This window comes from Eptatretus burgeri, chromosome 6, assembly GCF_056783735.1.
Source record: "Eptatretus burgeri isolate ZD-2024b chromosome 6, Ebu_testis_v1, whole genome shotgun sequence".
In the NCBI taxonomy this organism is placed as follows: Eukaryota; Metazoa; Chordata; class Myxini; order Myxiniformes; family Myxinidae; genus Eptatretus; species Eptatretus burgeri.
In genome coordinates this window covers 113,146,470-113,170,852 of record NC_140966.1, presented here as the reverse complement: position 1 = coordinate 113,170,852, position 24,383 = coordinate 113,146,470, and the positions used below count along the sequence as shown (strand labels likewise).

Genomic DNA, 24,383 nt, shown 5'->3' with positions numbered 1-24,383 from the left:
GCAAACCCAAATGAGGGCAATCTCAGTTCCTTCCACAAAGCTCAGAACAAGTGTGTATCTACCCTCAGGAGAGCCAGAAAACAACATCTTTCTCATCTCAAGTCTGAACTCTCAAACCTCTCTCCCTCCTCCAAATCCTGGTGGTGTGTAATCAAATCTGCTTCTGGTGTGCATTCCCCATCCATCTCCTCCCTTACCTCCAATGGCCGCACTGCTGATACCGCACATGAAAAGGCTGAATGCATAAACTCGGTGTTTGCTTCAAAATCTTGTGTCCAAAACCCATTGCTTTCTGTAGCCAAATTACCCAGTCGCACCCAAATGTCCCTGGACTCCTTTTTCCTGACAAGGTGGAGAGCTTGCTGTCAAAACTCGACTCAGATTCTGCAACCGGTCCAGATGGCATCAGCCCACGTGTCCAAAAAACCTGCTCCTCTGCTCTTGCTCACCCTCTCTCTGTTCTAATCACTCTCTCATTTGCTCAAGGTCATCTGCCATCTGCTTGGAAATCAGCAAACATGTCCGCCCTGCAAAAACAGACCCATGCAACTACAGACCAATCAGCCTTCTCCCAATCATCAGCAAGGTTATGGAATCCATCATCGCTTCAGACATTAAATCCTTCCTCTTCAACAATGGCCTGATTTCCGATCATCAATTTGGTTTCAGACCAGGTCATTCCACCCTTGATGTGCTGCTTCTGCTCTCCCAATAATGGATGGAGGTCCTCAATGGCAGACATGAAATGAGAGCCATATCGCGTGCTTTTGACACAGTCTGGCACCCTGCCCTGCTCAGCAAACTCTCTTCCGATGGTATCCAAGGCCATCTCCACTTATGGTTCACAGACTTCCTCTCCTATCGCAATCAATGTGGGGCCTAAATGGAGTTCTTTCATCCCCTCTTCCTGTCCAGGCTGGAGTTCCTCAAGGTAGCGTTCCAGGCCCTGTTCTTTTTCTGGTTTTCATCAATGATCTCTCCGACTCTCGGGAAAATCCTCTATTTCTCTTTGCCGACGACTACACCCTCTGCCGTACCACCTGTCATCCCTCAAACCGGCAAGCAGCAGCTTCTTTGCTCACTGCAGATCTGGATAAAATCACAAACTGGTCCAACTCGTGGAACATGTCTTTCAATCCGGACAAATCTCACACTCTCACTATGTCGCTTCGAAAGGACCGTTTAGAAAACCCCCCCATCCACTTTCTCAACAATCCTCTGGAAGAAGTCTTTTCTTTCAAGCTTCTGGGTCTCACTATCTGCCATGACCTTTCCTGGGAAAGTCACATTTCCAACCTCGCCTCAAAAGCCAGTCGCCGACTGGGAATCCTCCGTTGTGCAAAGTCCTTCCTCGGCCCTCTTGAGCTCCTGACCACTTACAAAGCTTTTGTTCATAGCCTGATGGAGTACTGCTCTCCCCTCTGGGCTGGTGCTCCTGCCTCCCACCTTTCTCGGCTTCGCTCTGTCAAAACCAAGGCATTTCGGATCATTGGCATCTCCCGCAATGAAGCTGAGTCTTTGGGCCTCTCACTCAATCACCGCAGGTTGGTTGGTGGTCTTTCTGTCTTCTACCTTCTCTTCTCTGGCCTCACCCCCTCACCCCACCCCCACAGCTCTCTCTGCGATTTGTCCCCACCACATTTCCACAGGGCGCTCAAGGTCCGCCAACAACCCCCTTCTCGTAAAACTACCAAAATCACGAATCACTGCTCACCTTCACTCTTTCATTCCTCTTTTTTCCCACCTTTGGAATAAACTCCCTCACTCTATTCTTTCCCATTCTTCCCTCCCGGCTTTCAAAACAGCTGTTCACCACCACCTCTTATCATCCCCCATCCAAATCCTCGATCTTTTCGACCCCGATAATCCACCCAAGCCCACTTCCTTCAATTCCCCTGCTTTCCTTCCTGAAAGTCCCTGTAATGTCCATCTTCTCTTCCCCATGTTCCCCGTCCCATCCCTCTCCCTTCCACAGATGTCGTAATGTGTCTGTTCCCCACTGTTTTGTCGCTCCCACTCCCGCCCCTCTTTTCCCATGCCCCCTTGCTGTGCATTGTGTTTTAGCTCTCATACGAGCCTCGACAAGGTATACAAAAAAAAGTGGACCCAGAACGCTGCCTTGAGGAACTCCAGCCTGGACAGGAAGAGGGGATGAAAGAACTCCATTTAGGGCCCCACATTGATTGCGATCGGAGAGGAAGTCTGTGAGCTATGAGTGGAGATGGCCTTGGATACCATGGAAAGATAGTTTGGTGAGTAGGGCAGGGCTCCAGACTGTGTGAAAAGCACGTGATATGTCCAGGATTACGGCTCGGATTTCCTGTCTGGCATTGAAGACCTCCATCCATTGATGGGAGAGCAGAAGCAGCATATCCAGGGTAGAGTTACCTGGTCTGAAACCAAATTGATGATCGGAAATCAGGCCATTGGAGAAGAGGAAGGATTTCATGTCTGAAGCGATGATGGATTCCATAACCTTGCTGATGATTGGGAGAAGGCTGATTGGTCTGTAGTTGCAGGGATTTGTTTTTGCACCTTTTTATGCAGGGCAGTGATGCTTGCAGATTTCCAAGCAGATGGCAGATGACCTTGAGCAAATGAGAGTGTGAATAGAACAGAGAGAGGGTGAGCAAGAGCAGAAGAGCAGGCTTTGAGGACATGTGGGCTGACGCCGTCTGGACCGGTTGCAGAATCTGAGTCGAGGTTTGACAGAAAGCTCTCCACTTTGTGAGGAGAAAAGGACACAGAGTGCAGCGACAGTTGGTTGTGACTGTGTAAGGTGGGTACAGAAAGTGATGGGTTTTGGACACAAGATTAAGCTGCAAACAGTGAGTTTAGGTATTCAGCTTTGTCACGTGCGGTATCAGCAGTGCAGCCATTTGAGGTAAGGGAGGGGATGGAGGGGGAACATACACCAGAAACAGATTTGATTAAATGCCACCAGGATTTTGAGGAGGGAGAGAGGTTTGAGAGTTCAGACTTGAGATGAGAAAGATGTTGTTTTCTGGCTCTCCTGAGGGTAGATACACACTTGTTCCGAGCTTTCTGGAAGGAACTGAGATTACCCTCAGTTGGGTTTGCTTTCCATGAGGCAAAGGCAAGTTGTTTCAGGACAACTGCCTCACCACAAGCTTCAGTGAACCAAGGGCAGGAGGAAGGGTAGGACAACTGAAGACGAGAGGGGATAAATCTGTGCATGAGGGAGAGCAAGTTTCTTTGAAAGAATTCACAGAATGAGTTGATGTTGGAGAAAGTATCGATAGGAGACCAGTCTGTAAGTTTGATGGCTGCTTGGGGACCCTGCCAGTCGGCTTGAGTGAAATGCCAGACTCGACGGCGGTGAGGTGGTTCTCTGATAACAGCAGAGAGATGTCCACTTCGACAAGGACGTGGTCAGAAGAACCGATTGGAGCGGAAAGAAGAGCAGCAGATATTGTCAGGGAAATTTGTCAAAATCAGATCCAGAAGAGATGGAGTACCATTGGTTGAGATCCGGGTTGGGAAGTTGACTGGTCGGGAAGCATTTTGGCTCATTGGTTTTCATCAGGGTGTGGTGGATCACCCTATCCTACAAGAGTGGAGCTGGCATGCCATCCCATATGCAACAATAGGCACCGGCAAGAAGTAGATTCTTCTTGCAGGGAAGTGAAATTTTCCTTGCTGCCCTAATTGCATGGATTTATTTACATCTCTGCAATGGGTTAATAGGTGTGTTTGTATTCCATTTTGCTGCTGTTTTATATATATATATATATATATATATATATATATATATATATATATATATATATATATATATATATATATATATATATATATATATATATATATATCCTGTCGGACCTTTTCACTGGCACAGTTACTGCATACGTCTATGCAACACCAGCACTTACTGCAACAGCCAAAACAATAGAAGGCTCCTGGCATGCACACACCATGTTTAGGCATCAATTATACACAATTTTATCTCAGAATAAAACAGCAGAATTAAAGGGAAACATCAAGCCAAAATAACACTGTTAAGGGGATGTAGCCGTGTGCATTATACGTCGTACATGGCATCTCCCGGTTATGCGTGATGCGGCTCATGGTAGTTTCAACATGGATCAAATATGGAGAGGCGGATGGTTGAGTCGTCTCATCAAAACGAATAATTTTTTAAACATAATTTTTTTGTCCTCCTTTTCACTGTTCATTATTTCGAGTTTTAATGAATTCATTTACAATGGAAGTGTCTGCTAAAAGTGTCTTACTCTGTCATGGAATTGATTACGATTGTTCCTCATTATGGAACTCGACTGCACCAAGTGGACCGACGGTCGAACGAACAAGGAAAATATCAAAATTTTTATTTTTATTTTCACAAAAACCTTCGATATCCTCGGTTATGATTCTCATTCTTCCTTTGTTCAAATGTAAATGGGCTGTGGACATTTGTTGGATTAATTTACCCTTTCCAAAGCAGGACACGCACTGGGAAGAGTGAAGATTTTCCTCCTTCAGTTCATTTCGCACCGATGTGAAAATGCGCGTCCACTGCAATATTGACTCGTTTTATGGCTGCTTGGATGTTGAGTCAACGGCAAATAATGTGTCTGTTTGTTCCACTTCCTGATCGTAATGGGCTTACAGGAATAAAAAATCAGGTAAACAGTTCAGCAAACGAGCACGGCTGTGGCCTCGAGAAGTCAGACCGTGGAATCGTTCCTTTTATGTGCGTCTGTCCCGGTCTGTCCCTCATTACCAGGATAGGTCGTTTGGTGCGCATTTCCATTCGGAGACCGGTAGGTTCCTAAATGTGGTGAAGTTTGATTGTCAGGCCTGTGTTAATCGAGCTATTATGAAGTATATGGTCAATTTAGACTTGCAGTACATTTACAGGACACAGTGTATGGGCTTTGTAAAGACAGTCAACAAAACTAATCGAATTGCTGGGATCGAGATTTGCTGAAGCCACTCAAGTAGCACACGCTGCACCCATCGAGTGCTGTGGAGTCCGTAGTTCAGGTCGGTGCTCATTCATCAAACTGTGCGCTCTACAATAAACAAAACAGAAGTTGCTATTCTTATATGCCAACCATCTGTAGGCCTGAAGGTGCAGAGCAAAAAGGTATTTTCTGGATAGAATTGCTGAGGTTCATCGAGGAGCTAGACAATAGAACAGATTAGGAAATAACAAAACAAAAGGAAGAGTGAAAAGATGGGAGGGGTGGGGGAGATACCAACAGCATGGTTGAGGGACAAAATAGAGAGAGACTTGTACAAACAAGGGATGTGGAGAAGAATGAGGGTGGGTTTTTTTTTTTAAATACAGAGTCAAGGCTTGAGGAACAGCTAAAAGGAGAGGACACCGAGGGTGAACAAGATTAATTCACCTGGAAACTGAGGAAGGAAAAACTAGAAACTTGGAAAGAGGTGGAGTTGGGAGAACTAACAGGGATCGAAAAGATCATGGTTTCAAATGGAGGATGATCACAATCTGATCATCTGACGCACTTTTCAATCCAATTGTTAACTATGATTTTAACATGCGACACTCACAAAGGAAAACATTACGCGGTGCTTATAGAGAAAAGTGCGTTGTTTACATTTCATTGTTATATTTCAAACATGCATTGATGAGTGCTTCGGATTGTGATCATACGAGCAGAAGCCCATGGTAAAAAAAATACCACGACATGAAGAAAAAGAAAAAGGAGGAAGTCTTTTATTCTTCCCCTCATGGAAATAGCTCAAAAATGGGGGGATTCTACATTTCATAACAACAAAGGAAAAAAAATTCAGGAGCGAATGAGGCACTGTCTGTTGCCAATCCACCCACCATCTGGGTTAAATATGTTTTGTCTGATTGAAATAAAAAATTATAATTTTCCCAGAGGTTTGGATGCATTTGAAGCAAGTTTTACGAAACATTTTTTCTCTCCGAGGAGTGTTTCCATGTTTCAGGGTGGGACAGACAGACAGACAGACAGCATTAGCATAATATAAAGGTTGGGACAAAATTCTGGATTCATAGATGAATTGGTGTTTTTTGTGTTTTTTTTTCCCCCCTGGATAGAGCCTATGAAAATAGATTACATGATGCAAGACAAAGCTGAATACAGACAGATAGACAGACAGACAGCATTAGCCGAATATAAAGGTTGTAACAAAATTGTGAAATCATAGGTGAATTGGTGTTTTTTGTGGGGTTTTTTCTGGATAGAACCTATGAAAATAGATTACATGATGCAAGACAAATCTGAATACAGACAGATAGACAGACAGACAACATTAGCCTAATATAAAGGTTGTAACAAAATTCTGGAATCATAGGTTAATTGGTGGGTTTTTTTTCTGGATAGAACCTATGAAAATAGATTACATGATGCAAGACAAAGCTGAATTGGTCCTTTTACATAGTGGAGCTTTAAGCCAGAGAGAAACTTGTCAAGAAATCCATCGCCGACATCCAATGAATCCCATGCCTCAACAAGGAAGTGTCAAAGTAAAAAAAAAAATTAAAATAAAAGAATTCGATTCCAGAATTTTGGTGCACAAAAAAAGAAAAAGTACAGAAATAACCTATGATTCCAGAATTTTGTTTCACAAAAAAAAAAATACTTAACCTACGATTCCAAAATTTTGTTACACTATGTACAGGTCAGGTCAAGTATGGGAGCATGTGCCAGAGCAGTGTGTAGCTGAGTCTACTTCCTGTCGGTACTCCAGGGACCTCCGTCTGGCCATCCCCCAGGCACATGCCCGTCGCATCCCCATCTCCTTGAGATGCTGATTAACATGCTGCAACCACGAGGCACGTGGTCGGCCCATTGGCCTCCTCCACTCATGAGACTCCCTCGCTGAGAGAATCTGGTGAGCAGGATCAGCGTCAGGAAAACAAGCCACAAGTCCATACAGCCACAGTGGATGCTCACAGACTATGCAGGTAAGAAATCTCATTTCAGTCTCTCTCAGCAACCGCTCGTTGGACACAAAGTCCGACCAGCAATAGCCAAGGATTCTCAAAGAGACCTGGTACCAAAGGAATCAAGTCTCCATCTCAGATCCCTGGTCAGAGTCAAAGTCTCACATCCATAAAGCAAGACTGGAAGCATCAAGGACCTGAAGACTTCGACTTTCGTCCTTCTGCACAGGTACCGACAGTGCCACACCCCATGATCCAGTGAATCAATGACTCCCCAGGCCCAACCCAGACATCTATTGACCTCTGGCTCACAGCCAGCAGAGACATCAATATCACTGCCAAGATAAGTGATTCTCTCCGTGACCTCAACATCCTCACCACAAACAGGTGCAGACAAGACAGCAGCATCCAAGATGTCATTGAAAGCCTGGATCTTAGTTTTGAACCAGAAAACCCGTAATCGCAGCAGCTGTCTCCACACGATAGCCAGACTCTCTGCAAAGATGACTGCATCATCTATGAAATCAAGGTCAGAGATCTTGACATTCTCAAATGATGCACCGCAGCATGATCTCTCTGACATCCTCCCCAGAATGTATGTATGTATGTATGTATATATATATATATATATATATATATATATATATATATATATATATATATATATATATATATATATATATATATATACACACACACACAATTATACATATATTGTTACGGATTTCAGAATCTGATCCGATGAATGCATACAAACATCTAGGTCCTCAGACAGTTATTTCCCTAAATGCATGTCCAGGATGGACCCATCCCCATATTTGGTGGGATTCTAACTTTGATGCGTTGAGAAGGGGAAAGAATAGATTCCCTCTCTTATGGAAAGCTCCTTTTTCTCTTTACGACAAACACATTCATGCACGTGAGATAGCCGATAACCCAACAGAGGCTCAACACCCACCTCTTTCCATCGACATTGACACCCACCTCTTTCCATCGATGTTGACACCCACCTCTTTCCATCGAAGTTTGCCACCCCATTCAGCAGCTCTATGGACGCTAACTGGCTCTTCTTCGTTTCGGGCTGAGCATTGAGGTGATCATTGTTGTTGACGTTTTATGAGCACTTCACATTTTCACTCGGTAATTCTGTCAAATGGCTGCTTTCTGCCATTCGTCCAGCACCACAAACATGGCATCCTAGGACAGGAATAATTGTGGGATGGGTGGGTTGTCACATGCAACGATGCGCAAATGGGCGGGGTGGATTTGGTTGGAGTCTGCTTGAGGCTCTGCCCAGACGGGCCGCCTATAACAAGGACGAGAGGACCGTTTTTTCCAGTCAATTGGTGACAGTTTTGGCGATAGCTGGCTGTGGTTCTTACAGCTTTGAGAGTCAGTTGGCGATAGCTAGTTGCGGTTCTGACAGCTTTGAGAGTGTTTCAGTCAGTTCCAGTCAGACGGTTGGTGAGCTGGCGACAGTTGGTGACGGCCTTGCAGCCTTACAGATTCTCACAGCGCCTCAGCTTCTCACAGCCCCTAACAGCTGTCCGTCGGTTGTGGCTCCTGGTGGCTCCGAACGGTGGGTGACGGCCGGACTGTTAATGCTGGTTCTGTTCGAGATCTGCTCTTGGCGTACATGATTCTTGGGGGTGATGTCGACTGGTGTTCGAGTCTGTTTGCGAGTGGGTGCACGGCAAGGCTGGGCGCTGGCAATGGACGAGGTACGCTCACACATTTCAGGACGTTTTCTTTGACGGATGACGACTTCTATTTGGTGAGCGAGACTGGATTTCTTTCCCCCCTGAATGATCTGCTGGGTACCCTTATCTCGTTTTTAATTGTTAAGTAAGGCAGAGTAATAAGCATCTGCTCTTTGTCTCTTTTTGTATCAGTGCCCGTTTAATTCGTTATTTGCTTGTGATTCTTTTGATTGCTTCGAATCAAATTTACTTATTTTTACCACAAGGAAATAAAAAGTTCCTTTTATTTATTTTTTCCTTATAAATAAATTCATTGTTGACGTTTCAACCTGTCCGCGTTTGTCCTTTCCTTCCATCGAACCAGCATTGTCCGAACCTAGATAGGCTGGGAGGTAATTACCAAACTAATTGACCTGTCATAGTTGGCACGCACCAGCGGTTAAATGCTCGGCCGCCCGAATGAAGATCTAATCAAGATAAAATTGGTGCTTTGCTGAGGGCACACTCCCCATTCAGGAAGCCCCCCCCTCGGGGTGGCGGTCCACTCCTCCCAGGCGATCCATTGGTCCACCCCTCGGGAGGTGTTAATTGCTCCGCCTCCGCCTCTTTCATGCCAAGTCTCACAGCGTCCCCCGGTAGAGGTTTACATGCAGGTTTTACACACAATTTCCTGAACCATAATCACTGACTACTTATTACCATGCACCACCCTCTGTGTGGTACACATGCAAACAAGACAATTCTTAAGCTGATGTTTCCCTACTTGTACATCGAGATGGCTATCTACTCGCACATGGACCATGCAACTCTATACATTCCTATCTGCTCTATGGTGACATCTAACCCCCCTCCCCCCCCCCCAAACACAAACGTAAATATATATATATATATATATATATATATACTTATATAAATATATATATATATATATATATATATATATATATATATATATATACACACACATATATTACATACAGTGCTGTAAATCATCATATTCAAATTCACTGCAGGACTAAGATCTCCCTAAACCCACATATTGGCCATGCTTGCAAGGTATGATGTGGTGAGAGTGAGCAGCCATGGGAATCAGCCCACACCGATCATTGGAGACAGCAACAAAGTCTTTAACGACTTGAGCAAACAGGCAGCTACGATAAAAAAAATTGAAATGATTAATGTACCTTCATAAAGCTGGATCTCGAAACGCGGAAGGATAATTTTGGCTAATGGTGGGTCAATGCTGACAGATTCATTGGTCAAACATCGGGGTACAGAGACAATGTTGAAGACCATCCTCAATAATTAGAGAAAGTTTGGTGAGACCCGTACAACCTCGACGATATGTAATGTTGGTGATGCCACGCTAATGGGTGCATCTCAGGCCTCTCATCTAAGATTCTTTATGCATCATAAATAAAAAAACACACCAACATGTTTCATCGACATGGCATGTATCATCCCAAAGGTATGATCAAAATCACAAAGTTTGCAGAACAAACTCCCATTTGTTCAATGAATCTTGAAACGCCTTTTCTGTTTTTTTCCAAGCCAGTAAACAACAAAAGATAAAGAGGTGGAATTGGCAAGGGTAAAGATGGGCATACACCATCCAGCCTTTACCCAATTTACTGTGAGAAACACCTGTCTCTCGTCACTTGAGACAAAGTTGACGCCGTGCAAACTTTGTGAGTGTATGGCATCCCACAACATATTGTGTTATCTGCTTCATCGTCTGGTGTTGGCTTAACGGTTAAGGTGGCTGGCCTAAGATCTTACGATCTTGAGTTTGAGCCCCCGTTCACCATTGAATTAACACCAGGTGGGGTTCACTCAGCCTTGTCGGCCTTCTGAGGTCAGCAAAATGAATACCAGCTGGTGTGCTGGTAACAGAGGGCACTGCATCAGCGGCACAGCTGCACCCCCAGAAAATGATTGCAACCAGCAGCCACAGGCTGTACTCTATAGCTCGTTATCTGCTCCATTCGTTGGTTCGTGGAAAAAAAAACAGTGTTCCATTTACCAAAAGACTTTACTTATTGGGTAAACAAATAAACATCATAAATGCCATTGACCACTGGGTATAGCCACAGGGTGCAGAGTTCAGCTGCGTGAGGGTTCAGGAGGCAGAGAAGTGTTTGTAAAGTCTGTCGATACAGAACATGTTGTTTTCAACAGAAACTGTATACAACCCAAGTGTTACGCGTTATATTCCATGTAACATGTCAGCTCATTAGTTGACAGCCACCTTAAAGAGGAAGGAGTTGGAGTAGAATGATGGAGATGGGTAGTTTTTGGCATCACACAGGTCATCATACTTTCATTGTGAGAGATTGTTGTTATACAACAACACAATTATCTCCATTAAGTCGTTCAGGGAGAAATATCTGCCATCCTTGGCCTACTTCTCACAAGGTGACTCCGTTTGTGGTTGTGCTTCTTAAAATTACTGACAACAATATACACAGTGTCCTGTAAAAGTATCCATCCCCTCCCAAGAGTGCCACATTTAGATGAATTACGAATTGTGTAGAAACAATGTTTCCAAATGAACTTTTTCATTCATAACTGAAGAGATCAAACTAAATACTGTAATAGTTGAAGGAGGTTAAATGTCAGGAATACCTGAAAAAAAACTTGTACGAATCAAAATTCACTGGTTGTAACAGCATTCAGCACCTCCGGGGGATCAGTACTTGGTGGAATCACCTTAAACAGCAATGACTGCTGCGAGTGTTTGTGGGAAGATCTCCACCAGGTTTACACAGTGAGATGTTCTTTCTTCACGTGAAAATTGCTCGACTTCTGCCAAGTCTGATGGGGATCGTCGACGGACGGCAATCTTCAAGTCTCGCCATAAATGTTCAAATGGGTTCATGTCAGGACTTTCACTGGGGCACTCAAGAACATTTATTTAATTCATATCCATCCACTCCAGTGAGGGTTTGTCTTTGTGCTTCGGATCGTTGTCCTGCTGAAATGTGAACCTCCTTCCCAGTTTAAGATTCATGGCCGACTCGAACAGGTTTTCATAAAGGAATCTCTTCTACTTTGCACCGTCCATTGTCCCTTCTATCCTGACAAGCTTGACAGTCCCTGCTGATGAAAATCAGTCTTTTTTTTCGTAGGATAGTAGGGATAGTGTTGACTGGGTGGTGTGCAGTGTTAGGTGTGTGCCAGATGTAGCACTTTGAATTTAGACCAAAAATTTCAATTTTTATCTCGTCTGACCACAAAACATTTCTCCACAAGCCAGCAGTATCATTAAGATTATCTTTCACAAATTCCATACAGGCTTTTAGATGCGTCTTTTTTCAGCAATGGCTTCTTTATTACCACCTGTCTTTACGAAGGAAATGGGATATTGTTGATGGATGAACACTGACCCCCATCTTGGACATAGAGCCTCGCAGATACAAAGTCATTGTTGGATTCACAGTGACATCCCGAACCAGTTTCCTGCTCGCCCGGCTGCTGAGTTTGGATGGACGACCTGATCTGGGTAGAGTCTGGGTGGTATGATACGTCTTCCACTTCTTCATGATGGATTACACCGACTCAAAGGGATAATGAGTGACTTTGAAATCTTCTTCTAACCCTCTCCTGAACGGTGCTTCTCCACCATTTTATGTCTGACTTCTTTGGAAAGCTCCTTGATGTTCATATTTGCCTTGTTGGTTGACCAAGTGAGTTTCACCTGAAGACTCCTTTAGATAGGTGGGGGAGATTAATTTTGAAGTTAAACCACTGATGACATACAGGTGAAACCTATTAGACTTATTTTATAACCTTTCAAACAAATAATTTGCTCCTTAAGGGACTTAGGATTAATTAGGCAAAGGGTTCGAATACTTATGGAACTGAGAATCATCATCTGATTTTCTCTGTTCATCTAACTTATTCATATTTTATCTGAATTTTTTAGCTTTATCACTTTGGAATAATTTGTGAAGACTCTATAGATTAAGTTTGATTTGAGAGGATTATGAAATAAGCTCAGGTGGCATCAAAATGTGAAAACTTTGGAAGGGGTGAATTATTTTGTAGGCCACTGTGTCAGGCGCATGGTGGGTTTGGCAATACTGGCATGATTGGTCAAACTGCTATACTGCTGAGGGCCAATATGAAAGAGGGGGTGAATGAATCAGAACAATCGTAGCTCATAAAGGGGAAGTTAAGTGTTAAATGAAAAAAGCAATGACAAGAACGGAATGAATGAATAAGCACCATTTTAATGACGAGAATGACGTGGAGGGTGAAGTACGGGGTTTACAAGTTCCCCAGTTACTCACTGACTGCTGCAGGAGGTCCATCTCTAATGATGTGCAGTTAATCAGCAGAACTGGTTCCCAGACAGCAACACCAGTCACAGATATCACACAACGTCTGGACACCTTCCCTAGATGACAGACGCACAACACAAGAAAGCCGGCGGACTGCCTGGGCATCAGACAGGTCGTGTGAATCTGTCCTTGAGGTCAGCAAGCATCTATAAACGTTTCACAATGTTCGATCAATAAATAGGAATGGCGATTCTAACAAATGGGGATTCATGGGGCGATACGTTGTACCAGCTCTCAAAGGGGAGATTGTGGTGGGCACATGGGATTTGCAAAGGTTTTCAGCAACTCCAGTCTTGGGACAATCATTTCAGATCGGACGAATCATCAGCAAGACAAAAGCGTTGAAGCAAAGCTCATACGAGTATAATTGAAGTAAATGCAAATCACAAGAGAGAGGGTCGGGAAGTTTAACCAGGAGGGTGTTACTCGAAGAACGTGTGTATCCAGGAGTTGCGGGGAAGGGCCAGAGGGCAGGGAGCAGAGCGAGTAATGCTGGAGAATAGGACAAAGAAAACAGACCATCAACCTGTCTGTGATGTGAGAGCAACAAACCTTGTGCTTTGGCTTCATCTTAGGACATTCCAATAATTTTAAGAGCTTTCAGTTCCACAGAATCCAGGAAAGACAAATGTGATGCTGGGGCACCATCCCACAGCAGAGAGCTGCACTCCATTGAACTACGGACAGAGGCCTTATTGGCTGTGAATTTGTGTATTCCCTTTGTTAAAGATAGGATTAACGTAATTTGTGTAATGTGTATAAATTGCAAGTAAAAACTCACACACTCTCTTCAATCCCACTCTTCCCTCCAGGTCTTCAAAATAGCTGTTCACCACCATCTCTTATCTTCCCCTATCAAAAACCTTGATCTTTTCTACCCCCGTTAATCCACCCCAAACCCACCTCCTTCAAATTCCCTGCTTTCCTTCCTGAAAGTTCCTGTGGTGTCCATCTTGTTTACCCCCGTGTATCCCACCCCATCCCTCTCCCTTCCACAGATTCCTAATGTCTCTGTTCCCCACTGTTTTGTGCTTCCCTCTCTCACCCCTCTTGTCTCCTGCTCTTCTTGTTGTACATTCTGTGTGTTTGCTCTTATACGAGCCTCGACATTGTTTATTAAAATAATAATAATAATAATAATAATAATAATAATAATAATAATAATAATAATAAAGAGAGTCAGTTATATTTTACGAACATTGGTGTTTGAGTCTTGTTTAAGTTGTATTTGCTTAAAGGGCCCATCTTCTCCAACATTATTTTTCTGGTCCACACGTGACTCTCAAGGAGGGGGGTGACATCTTCTGGTCCACATGTGACGACCTCTTCTTCCAGTCTAAGGACTGTGGCTCACATTTTAATTTGCTTTCAGGGCAACTGTGCATGGATAGGCACTGCTGGTACTGCGTTGGTACTGTGCTGTGCAGTGCTGTGCACACTCTGCTGAAAAAAGTACTGGCACACAAATAAATGAGTTATTAGGGTCTCGGGTAAAGAAATGGAAATCGAAATCAGGGTAAAAATAAATAAATATATAATAAATAAAAAAAAGAGTGCAGTAATCAAACCTGTGGCATCAGGTGGGCAGCGCCTCTGTGTTGTCCTTCCGGCATGGCTTTTCCCCCACAACAGACCTTCCGCCATCTCTTCTTCACACACTTCATGAGCCTCTGCCAGACACATCGCTCACATCAGTCTCCGTTTAGTCATTTTACCATTCTCAGTTTAAGTCAGAGTCAGTTATTCCTGTGAAGGACTTGTTTTTGTTCTCAAACATTCAATTCCTTTCCACGGGTGATCGATTCAAGTGACGATTAATATTGATGGCTTTGTGGTAAGTTTAAAAAATATAAACTAATTCGTAATGGGGATCATCCATTCGCTTGATAGGTTGTAAATCGGACCATTGGTTTATTCATCCCAGTATTCCTACTACTACTACTACTACTACTACTACTACTACTACTACTACTACTACTACTACTACTACTACTACTACAGTACTACTAATTTCAATGGCCCCTATTACTCCCACCTTCTCATGGGATTTTGCAGGAACGTTTTGGTCCAAGCCTTTTACAAACAGGCTGGCCAGGCCCTGCTGTTTGACTGGAGGTGATTTTGGGGAGGAACTTGCAATTTGTTCAGGGTGCCGGAGATGGCTCGCCTACTCTTCGTCGAAAGACCTCGACTAAAGAGTTCAAATGTAAGTGCGCCACCTCTGCACAATCCTGTCCTTCATTCCAATGAAAGATGTTTATTGGTCCCCCTTTTTAATAAATAAATAAAAAACATTAATAAACTCAAAATTGCACATCAATAACTTTCATTCATTTTCCAGCTTTTAAATCTAAGACAGGCAGGAAAGCTCAGAAACCTCATGCTCAGATCAGAGACCTCATGCTCGCCTTTCGAGTTATGTTTGATGAATTTATCATGGAATGGGACTACAAACTGCCGTCCTGGCACTTCATAAGCAGGGAATTGTGTTGTAGTATTTTCTTCTTTCTTTAGCACCCACAATTATTCCCACCTTCTCGAGGGGTTGGCCAGGGGGAAGTTTTGGGGGCAAGTCTTTCACGAACGGCTGGCCAGGCCTGAAGTTCGAATCAGTAGTTCGGGCAGGAATTTGTAATAATTGTTCATGGTGGCGGCGATAGTTCTACTTTGCCAGCAGGCGGGACACCCAGCTTAACGTCCAACCGAGGGACGTCACACACACGTTGATGAATCACCCTGCCTGTGAAACACCAGGATAACAGTATATAGCTGGGTCGGGATTCGAACCAAGGCTAGGCAGCTTTGAGGCCATCCTGCCAGCTCCGATTGCATTTTAGGATACGAAGGGGGATATTAAGCTGACTGTGCTATCTACTAGCACGAACTCGTGGCAGCAAAAGTATATATTGCATCACGGGGTAAGAGTAGGCCATTGTGTGCCGGTGCTCTGTCATTATTCCAATTCCATGACAGCATCTGTGCTTCATCGAGGAGATGTAACGAGTAATACCGAGCAATTTTGTGACTACCTCTAAAGGGTCTTCAACACCTTCATCCGAGGTCAAGCGTCCTCTTTCTGGAGAGAGGTGTTCGGTCATCACCGACTTGTGGAACACACCATCATCATACACCGGTCACACATCCCCTCCACACTTGCACCTTAAAACGTAAACACCTGCACAGTAAGCAACTCGCATGCCAGCTACGTTGTGCCACTCACACGAACATACAGGTAGCACCGTCGCACACCCTGGTAATCAATCACAAACCTGGGCATGAGGGCTGCAGACAGGTGTCCGTTTCCTCCCTAACTCCGAGGCACGGCCGCCCTCCCTGATGGGGGCCGAGGCAACGGCGACTCCGACGTCGAATGCCTGGGCCACAGGAGGCCGAGCAATGTGTCCAGGTCGCCCAGGGAGACCATACTCCATGCACTGCTGGGCATGTGCGCAGTCAGTACATTTAATGACCCATCTACCACCCTGTCCGTTAATTTACTGCTTTGCTGGTTGTTAAGCTCCTTAATATCTCGACGATGGTGAATGTCTGCCTGTCAGTTGAGGTCAGTCAATGACAGATAGCAGTGTTGCGACAAATTAAATAATCAAATATCATATGCTGGATTAAGGGTCTATTACAATGCTCTTCCCATCTACATTAATGATGCCTCGTGTAGGCCTCGGGATTTACTCTCTAATGAGCCTAATAAATGAGAGAGATGGGACACATGTTTGGGTTCATTTGTTTCTTGGAACAATAATTGTCGGCTTTTCACAGGTAATTCCAAAAACATGGTCTCCATGGTGCCCGGGACGCCTCATTGAGATGCTGATGAGTGAACAGAAACACTGCCTGACTGTGTGTGCGTGCAGGAAGAGAGGTGGAAGCTCACAATATATGAGTAAGAGGGAACTCTCAAGAAAATCGGCAACCACTTTGGGGAAATACCTCAACCCACCATTTAAAACCTTCAATGTTGTGGGTCTTCACGGGCCAGTGGCGTGGACCATGACCCAAAAGGGGTTATAAGCATACCTTGGGATGAGCTTTGAAAAATATCAATCAGTTAATTTTCACATTAAAGTCTCCCAGGGGTGTACCACTTTCTCCTGTCACCCCTCCTTATCCCGACCCACAATCCTTTCTACCCCCATTAACCCTACTTAATCAAAACCCCTTACTCGCAGGTTACTGTGCTCGCTCCGCTCCTTTGTTGTTCATTCATTCGCTTGCTTACCGTGTCCAACGAATGCCCATCGTCTGTCCTTATACCTTTTTTCCCTTTGCCACCTTGCTCTTCCATGAGCCTAAACTTTTACAGAAAAAAAAACAAACAAATAACATTGTTTAGGCAATGGGGTTTCTTCATCAAAAAAGGTTCATTTTCAGTTATATGTTAATATTTTCCCCTTAAATATGTATCAAATACTAAATGTTGAGACGTCACAACAGTTTCCTCGTTTAGCACATGTGTGGGTAATGGCCACCGCCTCCATGTTTGGGAACTTTGTAAGGGATGAACGTTTTATTTACTGAGTGATGAAATCAGCCATCATATATATATATATATATATATATATATATATATATATATATATATATATATATATATATATATATATATATATATGGGTTATTAATAAGTGATGAGATTAGCCAATTAACCAAATCATAGCGTTTCTCATACCATAACCTAAGGAGATGGACTTACTTTCCTCTTGCAAAGCTAACTTTTACTGGTTGAATTATTGTATCATTTTATCACCTGTCAAATGCTAGAGTTCACCGGTGCTCCCGAGAGGGTTCGCCGCCACCCCCGAGAGGGCCTGCCACCACCCCCCGAGAGGGTTCACCACCACCCCCGAGAGGGCCTGCCGCCACCCCCCGAGAGGGTACGCCACCATCCCCGAGAGGGTTCGCCACCACCCCCGAGAGGGTTCGCCGCCACCCCCGAGAGAGTTCAACATCGCCACCCTCGTGATGGTCCACCGCTGCCCCGAGAGGGTTCACCGCCACACCCAAAGGGTTTAACACTGCCACCCCCATGGGAGTCCACTGCTGTCCCAGTGGGAGGAGTCCACTGCTAAAGCTGACGCCAAGAGAACCCAATGCTGACCACTGACCCTGAGAGAGCCCAATGCTGACTCCAAGAGAGTCCATTGCTGACCCCAAGTGTCCACTTCTGCTTTTGAGAGGGTTCACTGCCGCCCGCGAGAGGGTTCACCGTCACCCCCGAGGAAGTCCACTGTTGCCCTGTTCTGCCCCCCTGAGGAGTCCACTGCTGCCCTGTTGGAGGAGACCACTGCTGTCACCACGGGAGGAGTCAACTGCTGTCCCCGCGGGATGAGTCTACTGTTGTCCCTGTTGGACGAGTCCACTGCTAAAGCTGACCCCAAGAGAACCCAATGCTGACCACTGACCCTGAGAGAGCCCAATGCTGACTCCGAGAGAGTCCATTGCTGACCTCAAGTGTCCACTCTGCCTTTGAGAGGGTTCACTGCCACCCCGAGAGGGCTCACCACCACCCCCGAGAGGGTCTGCTGCCACCCCCGAGAAGGTTCAACATCGTCACCCTCGTGATGGTCCACCGCTGCCCGGAGAGGGTTCACCGCCACACCCGAAGGGTTTAACACTGCCACCCCCATGGGAGTCCACTGCTGTCACCACGGGAGGAATCCACTGCTGTCACCATGGGAGGAGTCCACTGCTGTCCCCGTGGGAAGAGTCCACTGCTGTCACCGTGGGACGAGTCCACTGCTGTCCCAGTGGGAGGAGTCCACTGCTAAAGCTGACCCCAAGAGAACCCAATGCTGACCACTGACCCTGAGAGAGAGCCCAATGCTGACTCTGAGAGAGTCCATTGCTGACCCCAAGTGTCCACTTCTGCTTTTGAGAAGGTTCACTGCCACCCGCGAGAGGGTTCACCGTCACCCCCGAGGAAGTCCACTGTTGCCCTGTTCTGCCCCCCTGAGGAGTCCACTGCTGCCCTGTTGGAGGAGACCACTGCTGTCACCACGGGAGGAGTCAACTGCTGTCCCCGCGGGATGAGTCTACTGTTGTCCCCGTTGGACGAGTCCACTGCTAAAGCTGACCCCAAGAGAACCCAATGCTGACCACTGACCCTGAGAGAGCCCAATGCTGACTCCGAGAGAGTCCATTGCTGACCCCAAGTGTCCACTCTGCCTTTGAGAGGGTTCACTGCCACCCCGAGAGGGCTCACCACCACCCCCGAGAGGGTCCGCTGCCACCCCCGAGAAGGTTCAACATCGTCACCCTCGTGATGGTCCACCGCTGCCCGGAGAGGGTTCACCGCCACACCCGAAGGGTTTAACACTGCCACCCCCATGGGAGTCCACTGCTGTCACCACGGGAGGAATCCACTGCTGTCACCATGGGAGGAGTCCACTGCTGTCCCCGTGGGAAGAGTCCACTGCTGTCACCGTGGGACGAGTCCACTGCCGTCCCAGTGGGAGGAGTCCACTGCTAAAGCTGACCCCAAGAGAACCCAATGCTGACCACTGACCCTGAGAGAGAGCCCAATGCTGACTCTGAGAGAGTCCATTGCTGACCCCAAGTGTCCACTTCTGCTTTTGAGAAGGTTCACTGCCACCCACAAGAGGGTTCACCGGCGCTCCCGAAGAAGTCCACTGTTGCCTTCTTCTGCCCCCCCGGAGGAGTCCACTGCTGCCCCGTTGGAGGAGACCACTGCTGTCACCGCGGGAGGAGTCAACTGCTCTCCCTGCGGGATGAGTCTACTGTTGTCCCCGTGGGACGAGTCCACTGCTGTCCCAGTGGGAGGAGTCCACTGCTGTCCCAGTGGGAGGAGTCCACTGCTAAAGATGACCCTAAGAGAACCCAATGCTGACCACTGACCCTGAGAGAGCCCAATGCTGACTCCGAGAGAGTCCAATGCTGACCCCGTGTCTACTTCTGCCTTTGAGGGTTCACTGCCGCCCATGAGAGGGTTCACTGCCGCCCCAAGAGGGTTCACCGCCGCCCCCGAGGAAGTCCACTGTTGCCCTCTTCTGCCCCCCCCCTCCCAGAGGAGTCCACTGCTGACCCTTAGTCCTCCTGTCAAGTCTGGTTGAGATTGGATAACGAACGACCAAGAGAGCCCAATGCTGACCCCAGGGGGAGTCCACTGCTGCCCCTAGCCGCTTTCATAATGGTGCATTTATGGGCTGGTATTTGTTAATCATTTGTTATTCCTGTTCATCTTGCTATTCCTCACCCCACCCTTGTAATCTCCATTATTTATTATTTTTCTCTCCAATGACCTGCCTTATCCTTTGCCAACTTTCCTGATCATAAAAAAAATCATCCTTACATTGCTTTCATCTCCTCAATTCTCTGCTCTTGCATTCTCACATGTATATGACTGGAAGTGCTGTGTTCTCAAACAAGGTATGGTAAATGCTTTGCTGCTTATTTGTCCCCTTCATATTATGGCCCTTTATCACTATGCTTGCTCTTGTCATCTTTTCTCCCTCTCTGGGTAGTGAATCAGAGTATTCAAAATGATCAATCATGCAGGAACCTTTTTAGGTATCCTTCGATGGAAATCGTTTCTGAAAATGCGGATTCACCGGTTCATCCTTCTCCAGCAACCCCCACCTGCCTCCTACTGTGTCTTCTTTTCAAACCCACTCCAAGCCCCCACCTCCCTTGCCAATGTCCCCACCTCCACAACCTGCACTGCCATCCTCACCCTCCTTTCACTCCACTAACCATTCCCAAATCACCCTTCCTGCATGCCCACCCATGCAATACCCAACCCTTTCCATCTGGTCATTCACACCAGCGGCTTATGCTCCAATCTTGTGGATCTCTCCCAATTGGTTTCTGCCTCATCTCCAGATGTTATCTATCTAGCAGAAAGTTTTTTCTTTCGCAGGATGTCCCAGACTCATTCATTACCCTCCTTGGTTACTTTTTGTCCCCTTTTAACAGACCCAGTGTTTGTATTGGTGGCAGTGTTCCAGTCTACATCAGAAGACCCTTTTCCCTAATCTCTGCTCACTCTGTCCCATTCAAAGCCAGGTGTAATATTTCTGGATCCAGGTATCTCGACATAGCAATGTCTTGTCTATGCATGTGGACTACCCCTGAGGGACAAAGCAAGGCTTGGCAGCACTTGAGGCCAGGTTCTCGCCGTGCCCCCTCTATTGTAGTTCTGCTCTTGAAGCACATCCTGGAGATATTATCAAGAAATTCGGAGGTAAAGGTGCACAGCGCTTACCAAGCAATACTGAACTAAAAATCCTGTGTCTCGGAGAGACGAAAGGACTTCATATGATTAGTAATATTAATCTGCTTGTAATGAAATGATAATACTCCCATGTTCTGATCGGACTCTGTGAGGTTGATTTCAGTATTGTTGTTCTGGTTTTGAGCCATCGAGCAAACCGCTCTCTCCGAGGCTAGAGATAATGCACCTGGGTAATTACACTGCTCACCTGCTCCTGTTTCTCTGCCCTTTTCCAGATAATTTTCCAAGGACCAGCTGTCTGCAACATGGAAAATAAAATCACCATTGTTACCCCCAGTCATAACAATGTTGCCAAAACTGACCCTCTTAACGATAGACCAGGAAGACTTCTGCCCCATCATAAGGAAAGTAATGGAGTTGATCATTGCAGCAGACCTAAAGACTCCCCTTTGTCAAAATTATCTCCAACCATCAGTTGGGAACTTGGGTAAGCCTGGTGTTGGATTTAGCGGTTCGGGTGGCTGGCTTGGGTTATTAGGATCCTGAATTCGAGCCCTGTTGTCTACTCAATTAACACCAGGTGGGATTGACTCAGCCTGTCATCCTTCTGAGGTCGGCAAAATGAGTACCAGTGTACTGGTATAGGGGCACAGCATCAGCGGCACAGCTGTGCCCCAACAAAACGATCCTGTCAAGTTTGGTTGAGATTGGATAAATAACAACCAAATGTATCATGGTCAGACAGACAAACAGACAGACAGACATCAAATTGCATATTTTAGTCGGATTAATGACTCTTCTTCCTCAATGGAAAATCCATTGCCTCACTTTGCAGATGACTCCACCCTGTGCAGTATAGTTCCAGATCATTCTGCCAGGCAGGTTACGGCAGCGTTCCTCTCTGCCAATGTCAATAAAATATACAACTAACTGGTCATCGACCTATAACATGTCTTTCAATGCATAAAGGACACATATTCTCACTTTGTCCTTCAAAATGGACCTGCACGCAAATCCCCCCAATATATTTCTGTGGCCACACTCTGAGATGTACAGTTTATGGAACTCCTCAGCCTATCAGCTTATAACAGGTCTTGAGCAGATCATATCTCCAAACTGGCCCACAAAGTCGGCCACCACCTTGGAATTCCCTGCTGGGCCAAATCCTTCCTCTACAGTCCTCAGATTATAATTGTGTATAAAACCTTAATTTGGAGTGTCATGCATTATGGATTCCCACTGTGGACTGATGCTACTGCTGTCCATCTTGCCTGACTTTAGGCTTTAACTAAACTGACTTTAACTAAAATTCAAGTTTAAGTCATTAGAACCTTGCATCAGGAAGAATTGAGTCTCAAGGTCTGCATCTTGCGCAGCAGAGGCAGGTTAGTGGTCTTGCGGTATATTTCCATCTTTATTGTAGTCCAGCTCCTTCTGCCCTCTCACTCCTCCACTCAGCTCTTACCTCTTCAGGTGTCATGCGTTCTCCCAGAAATCCTTTCTTTGTAAGTCTGTTGGATCTCGAACTGTCTTCCTGAGTCTGCTGGCTCGAGCTCTTCTTGACTGGATTTAAGTCTGATGCCCACCACCACCTCCAGGTGTCCCTCCCTCTCCACCACTGAGTGTTCCTACACCCCACTGACCTTGTGCTCCCATCCTTCTAGAGTTCCTTTTTTTTCGTGCAGTGATGCACCTGCAGTCGTCCCCTTGTTGTTTACCTGTTGATCCATCACCCCTTGTTGTTTTGCTCGTCTGTGCACCTTGATCCAGGTATGAAAAGATCCTTTTTCAATATTCAGGGGAATTTCATCAAAATGTTTACCTTTATGCTTCCAAAAGCACATTTGTTCAACTAGTTAATCCTGTTTAATTACCCTAGTTAAGAAAAGGGCTTCGTTTTTCACATTAGAATTTGATTATTTGACGGATTAACATGGATTGGCACATTCTGTGTTCCTCACCACACGTCACTGCAGAGGCCATCTTTGACCATGCCTGCTTTCTCCGGGAGTGAAGGAAGGGGGGAATGGTGGGTGTGGGTTAGTGGGGGTGATGGTGGATCACGGCTTGTGGAAGGATGGGGGTGAATGGTACTTTGGTGGGGGGGGGTCGGTCAAATATATTTTGTGCTCTGACTGAATATATACTGCCTCGACCTCGATCTCGATTAATCAAGTCAAAATAACAAAAAAAAAACATTACAGGTAAGTAACAATGTGTAAGTAGCATACCTCCAGCGTAGACCATCCTATCAACCTCTTTTCTCGGAGTAAACTAAAATATCCCACAGCAGTTCTACTTATGGACGCGTGTCCAATGACGTCACTTCCTTGTGAGGCTTTGTGACGTCACGGAAACTCGTCAATACCAAGTCCAACCAGGGCTCTTACTCGTGAGCTCAACCCGATTATAAAAAGCCATTCTGGTACTTTGCAGCGCAGTGTTCCATCAATGGGGACGACGTGTTACTCGGGGAATGTTAAGCCGGCTGTCTTGTCCAAGCTTCTGCATGATTGTCCTTGATGAGAGCTAATTCAGTCAGTCGTGCTGCGCAATGGAATGGCGACATGTTCAGGGTTATGGACTCACCTCTGGATGAGGGTAGATTGAACAACCAGACAATGAAATCATTTCCTGTGTACCGACTACCGAGTTATGGTTAGGGTTAGGCCTGCACTGGAAGTGGTGGATCTAAAAGCATGAAACATTTCCCAGCAGGAAGACAAGGCATGAAACTTGCTCCGTTCTCATCCCAGACTCTGGGTAGTGGCCTCGTTATACGAACATCGATGGCTATACATCAGGTTCGTACAACTGTCACTGCTGACTGTCTCCCTGGTGACCCACACGAGTATTCCTCAAACAGTCCACTTGTGTGCCTTTCCAATGATATGCCCTTGCCTCCATTGTTCGAGTTTTGCCCCTTTCACCTCTCATTTGTCATCACTTTCCTCTGTGTGCTCAATTATAAATTTTTCTTCTATAAAAGATCGAGGTAAGGGAGGGTAAAAAGCAACCTAAACTAGAGGGACGTCCATGGAGCGCCATCACAAACCCCCATGCTTCCCACCTCGAGCAACGTTGAAAGATAGCAAAAAGTTCTGCCGTGAATGACCTGATATCAAGTTTGGAGTTAAAAAAATTATGCTTTTTTTGCATTTTGATCCGTGTGACCTGAAGTCACCACCTCCTGGGGCATGGACCGGGGCTCAAATCCCCCCAAA

At 45.8% G+C, this 24,383-nt stretch overlaps 1 protein-coding gene across 4 annotated transcripts in view; it reads right to left on the bottom strand.

The window, feature by feature from the left end:
- LOC147025652 (adhesion G protein-coupled receptor B1-like) overlaps window positions 1–24,383 on the bottom strand; it is a 182,989-nt gene that overhangs the window by 95,206 nt on the left and 63,400 nt on the right. Inside the window, exons 1-4 of one of the 4 annotated variants that reach the window (XM_085886859.1) lie at window positions 23,391–23,481; window positions 16,220–16,384; window positions 14,519–14,620; window positions 12,900–13,006 (exon numbers count right to left, since the gene is read on the bottom strand). In XM_085886859.1, coding sequence (XP_085742985.1) covers window positions 12,900–13,006; window positions 14,519–14,620; window positions 16,220–16,384; window positions 23,391–23,406 — 390 coding nt within the window. In that variant the 5' untranslated portion in view covers window positions 23,407–23,481. Of the gene's footprint in view, window positions 1–12,899; window positions 13,007–14,518; window positions 14,621–16,219; window positions 16,388–23,390; window positions 23,482–24,383 lie in introns of those variants that run through there. The other 3 variants (XM_085886856.1, XM_085886857.1, XM_085886858.1) reach the window with 3 other exon arrangements.